Raw genomic sequence first — 15,266 nt, forward strand, 5'->3', positions numbered from 1 at the left:
GGATATTCATGATAATTCATAAGAACACCCAGTTGGACTCTGCCCACAAGGGGCAAACATGATTAAAACTTGGCTCCACATTTTCCCACTCTTCTGTAACAACATCTTAATGTGGTGATAACCCCTTTAGTATATTATTTCCATAGCTTACTTTTGTAAGCTATTTACTTGCAGACAGAGGTTGCAAGATAATATGGCAAGTACCAAAAATTCTTTTTGGCAGTCTGTTCTTAAAGGAACAAAAGCATAGGAAGATAAAAATCAATATTCTTCCCTTTTATTATTGAATGTGCGGGGAGGCGTGCACATACACACACACACACACACTACATTACATGGGTGTATGTATTTTAAATATTTCTTTTTTATTAAAATTTTAGAGTCATGTAATCTTTGAAATTTATTTATCAATTGATTGATTAGCTGTTTATCCCACCTATATTACTTTTGTAAGTAACTCAAAGTGGAAAACATGCATAGTACTTTTTCCTCCTATTTTCCTCCCAGCAACCATCAGAGGTAGGTTGGATTAAGAGAGAGTGGCTGGCCCAAAGTCACGCAGTCAGTTCTCATGCTTAAGGTGGGACTAGAACTCATAGTCTCCTGGTTTTTAGGTCAGCGCTTTAACCACTACACCAAACTGAAATAGTCTGAGATCATATTATTGGCTGGTTTTATTTGTATAGTATATATTTCCAAGCAATAGACTATGCTTACAATATAGTATAGAAAAATAATTCACTGTATATGAAACATTTCATTACCTCAATTACCATTTATTTAAAATGTATCAAAAACTAAATATAACATACCATTAAATCAAGAATAGGAATATCAACATTCATTACTTTATTCATAGCAGTAGTCTATCAGTAATACAATACTAACATTCTCTTTATAAATAAAAAGTTGTTCAATAATTCTCTTTAAGGGGCCTAACAAAATTGTGACTTTGGACCAGTCACTCTCTCTCAACCAATCCACCTCACAGGGTTGTTGTGGGGAAAAGAGGAGGAGGAAGTTGTATTGAATACTGTATGTTCCCTGCCTTGAGCTATTTGTAAAAGTAATAAAGGCAGGATACAAATGAATACAAATAAAATCTTTGCCCACCTATGTGTGATCAAAAATAAAAAGGAACAGAGAAGAACATTCAGAAGATACTTCAAATTTCTCACCCTCAGTCACAAGACCTGGGTCACATGATAGGTTAATAATCTTTATGGCAAACCTGCCTGCCTGCCTCTAGAAAAAGCCTTGCTCCTAGATATGAGGCAAAAAGCAAGTGGAAACGATCAAGCTCCAATAGCAAATACAGAGCTAGGAAATACGTTCTTTTTTTTTTTTTAATCTTATCCCTTTTTTGTACATTTTAAGAAATAATCACCCACTTGATGTTTTTGGAAATTTAAGACACATCGGGGTAGTGATGCTGTCAGGAATTCTCATCAAGACATTTCCAACAGATTCTATTTTCAGAAGATTCCTTTGATGTCCTGATGATGCTAGTGATGTTTTGCATTCACAATTTGAATGTGGCAAATTTATGCTTTTTTTCTTACCCCTCCCTCCCCCCTGGCTTCTGTAGGGCTTGTCCTTTATATGTTGCCATTGCCAGTCTCAAAGTCAGAGTGCCTATTTGAACCAATTGCTGCGGGATGTGATTCGCCAGTATTTGGGGCGTTTTCTTTTTCTGTCTTCTCGAGCCGGGCATCATCCCATCTTGCTGGCCTTGTGCGGTTCTGCTCCAGAAGCCATTCATCTACACAAGACCTCTGTCCAAGTCATCAGGTAGCATCCAGAAAATAAAACCAACGGTTGGCATTTGAATGTTTAATAGCTAAATTGGTGGAGAAAAAAAAGCTTTGGTGTCTTTACTCTGAAAGCGATGCAAGCATGATATTGAAAAAAAAATGATCAGAACTTTTTAGCTGCAAAGTGTCTGGATTGATTTAACTCCATCAGAACATACTGCATATATGTAAAATTATTTGGGTGAAAATGCAGCTGAAGACTATACAAACACGTATATGGGGATTCTCAATCATTCTAGGTCATAGTAGTCCCAAAGGTGCTTTTTTCAAGAGGCAACTGGACTTTCTGGTTTTTCTTTGCAGACGTTTTTCTTCTCATCTAAGAAGCTTCTTCAGCTCTCAAAGAAAAATCAAAAAGTCCAGTTGCCTCTTGAAAAAAGCACCTTTGCATAGTTCTCACTTATCCTAAAGAATGATAGAGAGACTGATTCCTTTTTATTTTCTTCCAGTGAAAATTATCTACAGTTCAAAGGTAATGCCCCTCCTTCTCGCCTAGGATCAGTGTTAGCTTTCACTCTTGAAGCATTGCAAAGGACAAAAAGCATTGAAATATGTGATGTTGAGACGTTGCTGCCTTCTGTCTTAAAGTGCCTCATATTGGTTAATGAACCGCAAGGTAAGCTTAGGAGCTTCCGCTGTTGTCTATATAGGGGTGCATTAGAATATCAGAAAGGATAAGAAAGAGATCACAGACTCCATTGTACAAAGATAATGTATATGGATGGTTGTGAATATAAAGATTTTCCAATCTGGCAATAGACTTGTGAGTGATAAAGGGACTTACAACTGTAGTAGATAGTTAATGTCTTGAATCAGCCACTGTCATCATTCAATCACCGATATAATCTGACCTAAATTGATAAAAAAAATTCTGGCATTTATTTCTTAAACTCCAAATTTACAACCCTAGCTATAGAATTAACTTGAGAAGAAACAGGTTCTGTACTGACATACAATGAAAAGTTTTCCAGCTATGTAAGAGACATGCAAGAAGAAATATGAGGAATACCTATATAAGGACCAGACTCTTTCCTCTTCAACCGATAAGAATGAACTTCTGAAAGCTAGGTACTTCAAAAGGAATTCTTGATTGAAAGGAAGTGATCCAGGTACTAGCCAAAGCGGGATCTAAGATGCCTCCAGGCATACAGTATAGATAAAGGGAGTTAGAACCACTCCCCTTATTCTGATGTGGATTTAGTCAACATGTTAATCCCCCTCCCCTTTTCTGGGAAGGTATCTTAGAAAAGTTTCCCAGGAAGTTTCTTTCAGAGGTGGAATTTTTATGGTCCCTTCTCCTGTTGCTATCTCTCCAAGAGGTGACAAGTTTCCAGGCATCTGGACTCTAGTCCCCAGTTGTATATCATGTGCAAGTTATACAGATTCAATACAAGACTCAGGTTACATCAGAAAGGATTACTTGTACCAACTTCCCCCGCTTCTTCTTTCATTGAAGAATAGCAGATATACGGATCTGACAACCTACTGGATTGTTTGGTTGATTAGTGACAGCTAACCAGTGCTCAAGGAAGCAGAAGCAGTCCTTGCTTAGTGACCATTTGCAGTTGCAATAGCATTGAACGGATGGTACTCATTATTGATCCTTGAAGTTACAGCGTGGTCACATTATGAAAAATCAGGCATTTGGCAGCAGGCCCACATTTACAACCACAAGGTGCATTTCCCACTTGCCTAACTCCCCTCCCCCCTCCCCCATCCTGCACTCTGCTGCCACCTACCCTTGATGCTCCTGGCTGCCATTGGGTGTCTTCTTTCTCCTTCTTCATGAGCCCAGGATATATGCAGCAAGGGTGACAGAACCTCATCTCCCAAAGGGGTGCTCACTGTCCCAACTGGGGAGGAAGGAGGAGAAACTAGCAGTTTCCACAGGCAGAAGAAATGTGAGGTCCTCTTTTAAAACTGGCGTGGTCTTTGTCTAACAACTAGGACTATCGGAACTGCTGTCACCAAGCAGCAGAATCATGTGATATTTTGTATAAAAACCACTTTGCTTAGTGATAGAAATTCCAGCCCTAATTAGGGTTGTTATGCGAGGTCTACTTGTACTACTAATTTTCCTCTTCAAAAAAATTTCACAACTATGAAATCTATCTTGATCTCAGGGGATTAAATCAAACTGGATGTCATGCAGAACCTCCCTCAACCAAATTTTCAGTTCACATGGGTTGGCTGCTTTGCCTAGAACTGCTTCCTAGGCAGAAAAGAAACAATTCTCATTGGACGAAGTGCTCTTTAGAACAATTTTAACAGAATACAAAGTCAGGGTGAAATCCTGGTAGCGGCACTTCAGCCACTGCTGAATCCAGGCCCTGGATTAAGTTGCTAATCAAGATTCCCTCTAGAACAAGACTGTTAGACTTGTGGCTCACGGGCCAGATACATCATGCATTGGCCACGCCTAGTTTAGCGAAGGGGGGAAGTCACAATGTGTCACGTGACACCACCATGACGACGCGAGTTTGACGCCCCTGCTCTAGAAAGAGAATTGCTTGGTCTCTTCTGTGGTTGCAATGATTTAATTGTCATGCTTCTGGAATATTCATATGATATTAATGGTAACAACCCTTGAGTTAGAGTACTTTTAAAATTCAAAATATTTCAGTTTACCATTTTAACTATTTAGTTTATTGGGTAGAACAAAGGTGAGAGATAATGGTTTTGTTTCAAGTTAATGTGGTGCTGTGGTCAAACTGCAGTATTGCAGGCAAACTCTGCCCACAGCCTCAAGTTCAGTCCTGACAGGGTTCAAGGTTGACTCAGCCATCCATTCTTCTGAGGTCAGTAAAGTGAGAACCCAGATTGTTGGGGAAAATATGCAAATAATGCTGACATTGTAGACAGTGCTCAGACAGTGCTGTAAAGTACTGTGGGGTGGTATATAAGCAGGGATGGGATCCGACCGGTATAACTACCGGTTCTGTTGCTCTGCATCACGTGCATGCAATTTACGACTTGCTGAGCTAGCGCTACCCGGACAGCTGAGCAGCGCTGCGTGCAAGTGCGCAGCGGTTGGAAAAGCCCTTTTTTCCTGCTTTTTCAACCGCAGCTGTGTCGCGCAAAGCAGCTGCAGTTGAAAACGCAGGAAATAAAGGTCAGGTAAGAGCCCGGGCGGGCGGGTGGGCCAAAACAACAGCAAACATAGAACTGGTTCTATGTATGCTCTCTATTTGCTGCTCTTCAGAGCAACCGGTTCTACAGAAGTGGACAGAACCAGTAGAATCCCACCCCTGTATATAAGCGTATCTGCTATTGTTAATGTGTACACGAGAAAGATGAGGCCTGAACAGACCTACTAAAGCTGATACATTTCGCGTGTGCCACTTCAGAATTCTGTACAGCAAAAATTAAGATAGCGATATCTCGAAGGGGTTGGACTTTATAATTCCATAGGCCTTAGTGTATAAATTCAGTCTCCAGCTATTTAGTGTTTATTTATTCCATTACGTCATTAGGCACCTTCCCTTTAAACCTTTTACATTCATTAGGCCGTTGAGTCACTCAGAATCATAATGCCAGAAACAATCATTTCTCCAGCCCCAATCATTTCCTAAACTTCCTAGGGCTCTTTTTGATGTAGCTATTCAAAGGCTCAATGCAATTTGTCTCTTGCAGTTAAAAAACTCTCTACGGAAATACTACAATACTTGGTAGAAGGCTGCCAAGCAAGGCCAGGAGGCGAGCTTGCCACCCAGCTGATTTCTGTGTTTAGGTAAGTAGAACACTAGCCAACTGGCACCGAAATGATTGCAAGCATTTGACAGAAAACATGTTCTTTTAAGCAACTAATTATCCCTAACATAATTTGATGTGGGTTGTTTATATATTTTCATTCTTGGCAAGATGGTTTATTGTGTGGATTGGCCAACAAATCAGGAAGCACACGCACATCCCATCCCCTTTAGATGTTGAATACTAGAGGGGAGATCGTCACAGTTGCAGCCATGAAGATAAAGAAGTTTTAATGTATGTTGAAGCTTCGTCTTTAAGCAGAAGTATACACTGCCGTGTGAAATCCCACTGTGCATTCCTCCATCACTGCTCACTCATTGACAAATATTCTTGATCGTCTGCAGATTTGTTACAATAAAGATGTAAAGACTTTTCAGGGTGGGAGATTAGAAAGTGGTAAATAGAACTTGTACGGTGGTCCTCGGTTCACGACTACAATTGAGCCCATAATTTCAATCGCCAAACAAGGCAGTTAAGTGAGTTTTGCCTCACTTTATGACCCTTTTTTTGTTGGCCAAAGTTGTTAAGCAAATTGCTGCAGTTGTTAAAGTGACTCGTGTGGCCATTAAGCAAATTTGGCTTCTCCCATTGACTTTGCTTGTTGGAAGCCAGCTGGGAATGGGGACCACATGACCCCAGGACAGTGCAACTATCATAAATACATGCCAGTTGTCAAGCACCCAAATTTTGATCACATGACTGTAGAGATGCTACAACAGTTGTCTAAAAATTATGTCACTTTTTTCAGTGCCATTGTAACTTCAAAAGTCACTAAACAAATGATTGTAAGTCAAGTAACTACCTGTAGTAGCCACAAAACTTTAGATTATTTTGCTTCAGTTTATAGCTTGAGGCCTCCTGATTTTTCCAAACCCCCACAGTAGAGGAGCATGAAATTCATCAGAACAAATTTTGTATAGCGTAGGAATAAATGTTACTGTTTCCTAATATTGAAAGTTATCTTTCCCAAATTGGGTCCTTTCCAAGTATTTTGGATTTATACTCTGATCATGCTTTAAATAACAGTGAAATAGCCACATAGTAGAGGTATCTAAAGTGCTTTCATTTTGAATCATTACAAGCTCAGAAAGAGTTGTTTACCGTAAATGTTTCATTATTGTCTGTCCATATTGCAAATGTTTCAAGCTCAAAACTTTCAAGAGCAGAAGACATTTGATACAGTTGGAACAGTATTGCAATGCTGTCAACAAACGTGGATCGCCTGTTTCAAATTTCAAATTAAAATTGAAAACTAGTTTGACATAGTAGTTAAGGTGTGAACTAGAAACATTTTGTGTTGTCTATCACTAGAAACTAGTACAGGAGACTAAGGTCTAGTTATTTCATAGACATGGAAACCATCTGGTGACTTTGGACTATTTACTTTCTCTCTACCCAACTCTCACACCTTTCATGTGGAGAAAATAGAAGGAGAGAGTATAATGTTTGAAGTATTCAGAAGTAAATAAAAATAAACAACACGTTTTAATGTTTTAAAATGGGATGGCTTAAATATTTTAAATTCCAAATGCCTTGTACTTCATTTCCATGGTGTGGTTGATTTCTTTCTATAGTCCTAGGATGGCCATCCAAAGGATTCTTCCATCCATTTACTGTCATCTTCAGGCAAAGCCATTGCTGCATCTTATCCATGTTATCCTCAGGAAATGATCCAAAAAGTCAAGATGGATTGATTTCACCATTATGGCCACCTTCTTGATTTTTAAAATCATCCTCTACGGATACCCCTGATCTCAGCCATTTTATTGCTTTTCCTTCATCTGTCTACGTACTACTAAAACACTAATTCAAGAAACCTGTAAGTGGCCAAAATGATGCATACTGGGACAACAATTGAAGCAAGATACTTCAAATGGGCTATCTTACAGAATGTAAAAAAAATCTGGGACCCACAACTCTCAATGAAATTGAAATTTGGCAAACTTTTATAAAACATTTTATAGCAAAAAAATTTCCATGAAACAATTTATGACATAATACAAAATGTTATCAAACATTTCCTGTGCTGATGTTTGTGCTGTACAGTTCAACATGGGCTTTTTTTTTTTCAAATCTCTGAATATCTGATTTTCTAAAGAACTTTCCAGGTATATTACAAATTCTGCCACTGTCGAAGGCATTGAGAAATCTGGGAAGGAAATATCTCCGAAACGATGACCCAAAGGGTCACGGGTTGTCTAGTGGTGAAGAAAAAAAATGGTCTCAGACTCCTTTAAATTCACCTTCTTGCCACTGCAAGACCAATTTTACCAAGATACTAAATTTAGTAATGTCATGGGCTTGCCACACTTATGTCATAGTAAATTAATTCCCTACATTTGGAGACCACACTTCATTACCTCATGACCAGATTACTGGAATGCTGCATCCTTAACAGTTTTGCTGAACTGCCTGCCTGTATGGTTTGCTTTTATTGCAAAAATGTGTATCCATCCCTCCCTTGCCAGACTTTTTATTTAGCTATAAATATCTAACCTAATGATGTTAACTACTGCCCATGTATAAATTCCTTGTGCCTGTTTCAGAATCCATTCCATGTTATAAAAAAAAATCAGCTTTTAAAACACTGAATACTCTGAGAAGTCATATTTAAATTTCTAAGAAGTATTGTTCTGTCAGAAACACTTACCTTCAATTATAACTGTTAGAGAAGAAATTGATAGCAAGTGCAAATTGTTCTGAATAAAAGGACAGATCTGATAGTTTTAACTTGGATTACTGATGTTCTTACTGCTGAATAGAAGATGCATTTCTTCTGTATTTTTTCATCGTTGTACAATAGCTTTTTTTTCCTCTGTGATTCTTGGCTATACACCGCCTGCCCCCCCAAGATCTTCTCCAGGAGATTCCCCAAATATCCAGAGCTGTAGATTGAAAACATAAACGCTTCAGACAGCTATCCAAGATAATTGGATAATAATTGACACTCTCATACACTTTCAGTGAGACAGAGACATAGTAACAGGGATCAGAAACAAATGGTGGGTTTAGCTTCTGTCTAGGGATTACCCTACCAAGATCTCTAACTTCAGAAATGAATTCAGATTAGCCCAAACTAGAAAGATTTTGTGTTGTCTAAGTGCTGGAAAAAAATGAGTTCTAGTCATGCCATAAGCATACAAATAGTCCTTGACTTGCATTTGTTTAAGGTAGTTCAGAGTTACAACATGCTGGAAAAATAGCCTATATAATAACTATTATATGACCTATGTATGTTATTGAAGTTGCGAACATGGCACCACTCCCACAGTCACACAGTTGCAACTTGGGCACACATTTATTCATGAGATTGATATGGCTGCCCACTCACTCTCAGTGACTCTAGGCCGCTTACATACAATAAAGAACCCAAAATGACAGAATGAAAAACAGTAACCCCTCACTCCTCCCGGCAACAACACACAATCAAATGAGTCACTTGATGGGCTCCATCCCACTGTGGCAACTGGCACATATTTATGATGTGGTTGCTGTTTCCTGTGATCACGTGATCACAATTTGTAATCTTCCCAGGTGACTTCCGACAAGCAGTGTCCATAAGGAAAACTGGGTTCGCGTAATGACCATGTGATTCACTTAATGATCAAATGGCTGTAAAATTGGGTTTGATCACTTGATGACTTACTTAAATACTTCATTGCTTAGGGATTGAAATCCCAGTAGCAATTGTGATTGTAAGTCAAGGACTATCTGTAGAAGCCAAAAGAGTGATCTTGGACTAGTCACTTTGTGTCAGCCCTAGGTAAAAGGCAGCAACATTTCCCCCAAAAAGAAAAGAAAACTGCATTGATTTGTCCACCAAGTTGCCTGGAATCATAGGCAAAAAAAAAAAGTGCATACAGTCAAGGGAACAGATAAAAATTCTACCGCTTCTTTTCATGATTCATACAGACTTCACTTAAAGAATACAGAGAGCTCTAATTTAGATTTGTTAAATAATTAAAAGGCAAGCTGATCAAATGGCTATTAAAACAAGAATAGAATGTTTTGGCTTGGGAACTCCATTTTAAACTTGACACAGAGCTTTAATAACAATTGGTACTGAAAGAAGTGCTAAGTGTTACTTTTGGAAAAGACATTCCTAAGGATTGAGAAGGGCATGTTTACACAATTCTGAACAGGATTTAGCCCTTCATTGGGGTGGCTCTTGAGGATACTAGCTGGATTTTATAATAGCCTCAGAGTTGGATGACAAAGGGACTTTTCTATCCCTGTTCTAAACTGCGATTAGGGGAAATTATGATTTTGTGTAATGTTGAATTTCTGGAAATGCTTTCAATTATGTGTGTAATATACACATTGTATGTATAATAAATTATACGTATATATTGATATTATAATTGTAAAATTATATATTTGTGTGTGTACACACAAACACATACACACACCTGAGTGGTACGGTGGCCTAGAAAGGGAGCTCCCTCACAAGCAGGAGGCTGTGAGTTCAGTCCTAAGTAGAGGCAAATATTTCTCTCTCTGGGGACACTGAGAATATATGCAGAATAAAACACTGCATTGTTGACAGGAAGGGCATCCGGACAGTAAACACTCGGCTCCATTCAATTGCCCAGACTCCACCCCGCAAGGGATTATGGGGTTTGTGTGCACCTTCTTAAGTGTGTGCATTTGTTACTTTCCTTCTGCCTCCAGATAGCATCCATTTAGATACTCGCTGGACTGTTTTTCAAATAGAAGCAAGCATTTCTTGGCTGAGCCTGTTTTCTGAAAACCAAAAAAGGTATCTTTGCAATAAATGCCTTTCTCTCCACCTACAGGCAGTTCATTCAAGATTACACTACTGTCTATGATCATCAGGTTTATAGCATCTTGGAAACAGTGGCGGTTCTGAATCAGTCTCTGGTGATTTGTCTGATTCCGACCATGACCGAGGCCCTGAGGAATTCAGAGTACAAACAAGGCCTTGGCAGAAACACCTTGCAAAGGTAAGTTTGGGGATTATGGTTGCTTTAGAGCAACAAAGAGATAGTCCACTCATTGTTTACAAAAGCTGCGTGTGAAGGATGGTGCATATTTCTTTCAGGCAGCAGTTACCCACAGCTCTTTCCACTTAGTTCTTTCATATATAGAGATTAATCTATTTGGATTCCTCTCGTCCCCCCCCTCCCCCCCGGCCAATTTGATTTCCTGTTTTCAGTTTCCACACAAATGCAGCAGTAAATGGATGTCTGGAATCATCATGATGCCTTTTGTTGTGTGAACTCCCTAATCAATATGCATTGCAGGTTTGAAACTCGTGCTGTAAGAAATATGCTACCCTTAAACCAGATATTCTAATATTGAGCTGCTATGGGATAGATATATGAAAAAACAAGCTTTCTGAACTGAAAGAAAATTGTGTGCCTTTAGTAAGGCGCTGTGATTTTAATCACAAATTAAGTTGTCATTTTATTGAATATGAAATGACCCGTGCTCTAAACTGGTGCAGTTTTAATCTTTTTTGAAACAATGCTGCTTTAGGAATGGAAGTGGAAAATAAAGCCAATTTAGTCTTCTATTAACTTCCTTTACTTGTTTCCTAAGTACAGAGAAATTGACATAATATAAATATACAATTCCTGTTGCTAGTTAGCTCTTTCTGTTGTTCTGGTATGCTTTTCTTTCTGGTTGTAAAATAATAATCTACAAACTTTGGATGATTCTGTCCAGAAGAAAAGGCCATTCAGCAGGTTCTTATCTGTATCCCTCCTTGTTTGGGCCCCTTCTTTTTAATGGCTACCTTAGGTGGTTGGAAATATTTGGTTCAAGATCCCTTGATTAAGTGCCCGCATTATGTTACTAAAATGGGATTGAGAGTATAGTATATGTTGCTCAAAACAAGTGGTGCTCCTCCTCAAACAACCCAAAAGGACTTGGCTGAAATTGTGAACGTATATTCTGGAAGTTCTATATTCTTATTTGGCCGTCTTTTTCAGGCTTTTCTGAAGTCTGTGTCTCAGCTTAGATTATACCCTGCAGTCTTTATATCTAAAAAAGCTGTTTTTGAGTGCTCTTTAAAGAGAAACGCGGGGAAAGAATATTTTAAATAAATGAATTGGACATAAATATTTTATAAGTTGGCTGGCAACCACTTTTTAAGAACAAAGGATTTCTCTTGGGTTGGAGACAACTCTTCCCAATGATGATTAAAGAGTGTAAATCTAGAAAGAGAGACTTGTACTCTGAAACTCGTTTTAAATGGAAATTCTCTCACAGCCGTTCCCAATAGCGAGTCTGACTTCTGTAGCAGAACTTTCGTCAAGCTAATGTTGTGCTACAACTCCTCTAATTCTAGATCAATATGCCTGAGAATTATAGAGGTGTAAACTAGAACATCTGTTAATGTAGTGACGTTAACAGTAAGGGAAGAGGTTGTTTGAAATAATGCTTAAAAGTGTTATGCTCTCAAGCTGTTGCTTCAATAACTAAAAAAAAATCAATCTAAAATAGAAATAATCTCATGACTTGCACTAAACAGTACAAAATTATAGAAAAGAAGTACTGTCAGTTTGCTTACAATGGCAAAAGAATGACATGACTGATTCTTAAGCTCTATGACACTAGTTTTAATTAAAATGTTATATCTTTTGTTTGTTTGTTTTCCTTCTTAACAGAGAAGCCTATAAAAGACTTTTATCTCACCTCACAGAGGCTGGACAAATGGAGATACTGAAACTGGAAAATGAGTCCTATTAGCAGCATGTTGGTTGGTTGGTTGGTTGTGTGTGTGTGTGTGTGTGTGTAGAGGAGAAGGGAGGACAGAGACAGAAAAAAAGAGAGAGATGTTCCATAGAATTCTGGTTCTTTGTGCAGACAACACATTTCCTCTGTATAGATATATAATGTTTCTGTACATTTTTATGTAAGCAGATGTGACTTAGTATTTTAATACTTCAAAGAAACATATGTAAGTATCCTGAATGGGGTTTTTTTGTTGTTCACATGAACATTGCACACCATTACAATCTATCAGAACTATTAGAAAGTGATGCCAAGAATAAAAATGTGTTATATTCTAAATACTAAAAAGAAACAGGAAACACAATCTCCAACAAAAGTATCTTTTTCCTGCTCCAGTAAATCAGCACTCTTTTGCTGTCAGGTCTTTCAGTTTGACACCTTGAAGGTTTTGCACGCTAACACTTCACATGAGCAAGGCCAGGATGAGGTGAAGAAACTTGAGTACCTTATGTTAACAGAAGATCTTGTGTATGCATTACATGGAATGGTAAGAGCTGTCCTAGCGTTGCCCCTGTTTTAAAATCTGTAAACGTGTATTGCAGAATTTGACCTCTGACCCTTTCTGTGTTCTCCTTATACTTGTTTGAGCTGTATTCCTATTCTTGAATACCAAGAACTGATTCAGTAATGAAAACTGCTGACCAGGTCACTGTATTGCTGTATGGATTCTCACTCAATAAATTATGTAATTGCCACATCTGGCAAGTAGACCCTTCATTTATAAGTAGGGTGCTATATTGACTCAGTGGCAAAACTGGTGAAATGAAATTTTTCACTTAAGAACCGGAGACTCTTTGTGTGTGTGTGTGTGTGTGTGTCCATCAATTATTGTCACAAAAACTTCTTCCTAGTGTTGTTGAGAGCATTTTTCTATTGCTAGGGTTTTTATTATGTAAAGATAGCAGATTATCTCTTCGCTTACTCAACTATTATTACATCAGGAACTACAGGAACTAAAAGCTTCTTTTAAGGCTACTTAATAGTGTGGACCCAAAACCTTCTTTTCATTTATGAAAGAGACTTGCTGAATTTACATTATAGTCTCTTGTAAGCAACTACAATTTGGAAGAGTTCAATTCAGTTCAAAAGGCCTTCATTTCTAAAAGGCTTTCTTAAAAAAAAAAAACCTCTTCAGGTGAGATGCTTTCAAAATCTGAGTCTTTACCATTCAGTAGAAACGCGAAACAGAAATACGCCTTTTACATTAAGTTTTTGAGTGCGAAGCCTTTGATTTGTAGGGAAATAGGAATTACATTATAACAGCTTGTTTAACCAAACAGTCTTTTATTGGAAATATAATTAATACTTAGCAGAGATATTTAAAGAGTTTTATGAGCCTCAATTCATGAAAAATTACTCTTAAATGAGGAGCCAGTTGAAAGATTTATTAACACATATTTTTAACATTGTATTGTATGATCACTGGCAGTGATTATTTGCCTGTGGATTCAGGGAACAGATATAACTAACTATTGCAGAGAAGCTTTATAAATCTGCATTGGCTGGTTGTCTTGAGAAGTAGTGGAGAAAATTTGAACAATTGCAGAGTGCACATGACATGGCAAATATATATGGCAATAATATACAGAAATATATAAAATGTTAAAATTTAATTGGGTACATAAAAAGTCCCAAGTGTTTTATGTTTATTTTATGATTCTGTTTTAAATAACTGCTTCTATGACAAATTCCTTTATAAAGTTTAGAGCCACAATATTAATTCACTTATTTCCAAGGAGAAGAATTTAGTTTTAGATAGAATTGTCTAATTCTGATTTAAATTCTGTTTATTGGGTGAAGGTTTAATTAATGACTTCAGTGTGACCATTCAAAGGCTTATTAGATTGTAAACCATAGTAAATCTTTTTATCATAATGTTCAGTTATTGTTTGTGTAAGTTTATATAGGCCATGGTTATAAATCATAGTCAAGAAGTAGAGGACTTAATGTGCAGTTAGAAAGGAGTCCTTTCAAAGATTCAAGAAAAGAAGGATATGAATGTTACATCTTCTTTACCTTGCTTCTTTGTAACCATGAATCTTTCCCCACATTAAGTTATACAGATAAGTTACAAGCCTGACCTTAGGCCTATTATCCTTGATCATCCTTCCTCTTTCTTTTTATATTTAGATAGAATATAAAAGTGTAGGTGATTAAGGCTGGCTTTTAGAGTTTAAGATCAATGTATTCTAGCTAGTATTCTAGAGCAGGGGTCCCCAACCACCAGTCCCCAGACCGGTACCGGGCCGTGGATCATTTTTTACCGGGCCGCAAAGCTTGGGCACCGCCATCTTGTTTCGACGGCGCTTCCGGGTTTTCGGTTGCTTCCGGGTTTTCGGTTGGAAAGGTTGTCCGGGTTTTCAGTTGGAAAGCAGTGTTTGGGTGCTCGCGCCTTAGTTTCGTCGAAGGGGGGGGCGGCTTTGAATGAAGAACCGTCCCGATGGCGGTGGAGTCTCACGTTACTCAGGTACCGGTCCGTGGAAGAATAAATAATTGTGAAACCGGTCCCTGGTTCAAAAAAGGTTGGGGGCCACTGTTCTAGAGACTGAATTCTAATCTTGCCTTAGGCATGAAAGCCAACTGGATGATTTGGGGCCAGTCATTCTACCTCACTGGATAGTTGTGGGAAAAAATAGGGGGACAAAAAAAGTATTAGATACCTTCACCACCTTGAGCTTTTTCTAAATAATAAAGGCAGGATTAAATAAATAAATAAATAATAAATAAATAAATAAATAAATAAATAAATAAATAAATAAATAAATAAATAAATAAATAAATAAATAAATAAATAAATAAATAAATAAATATGCCTTTAAAATATGCTTATTAGTAGTGAAATGTGTACTTTCTAAACTTTGTAGAAAGCTGAGGGTTATGTGGTAGGTCTCAGACTTTTCTCCAAAGGTAAATTCTACCTATTTGATAGGAACCTCCCCATTT

General features: G+C 37.8%; 1 protein-coding gene across 2 annotated transcripts in view; it reads left to right on the top strand.

The window, feature by feature from the left end:
* The window catches only part of MMS22L (MMS22 like, DNA repair protein), a 91,797-nt gene extending 78,769 nt beyond the window's left edge, over positions 1–13,028 (top strand). For both annotated transcript variants that reach the window (XM_087943089.1, XM_026666588.2), the window contains exons 21-25: positions 1,589–1,791; positions 2,264–2,430; positions 5,448–5,544; positions 10,361–10,528; positions 12,197–13,028. In XM_087943089.1, coding sequence (XP_087799215.1) covers positions 1,589–1,791; positions 2,264–2,430; positions 5,448–5,544; positions 10,361–10,528; positions 12,197–12,278 — 717 coding nt within the window. In that variant the 3' untranslated portion in view covers positions 12,279–13,028. The remainder of the gene's footprint in view (positions 1–1,588; positions 1,792–2,263; positions 2,431–5,447; positions 5,545–10,360; positions 10,529–12,196) is intronic.
* Positions 13,029–15,266: the final 2,238 nt, after the last annotated feature.

The sequence above is a fragment of the Notechis scutatus genome, chromosome 1 (genome assembly GCF_049901735.1).
Source record: "Notechis scutatus isolate UNSWTSFEM ecotype Mainland chromosome 1, rNotScu1.2, whole genome shotgun sequence".
Taxonomy (NCBI): domain Eukaryota; kingdom Metazoa; phylum Chordata; class Lepidosauria; order Squamata; family Elapidae; genus Notechis; species Notechis scutatus.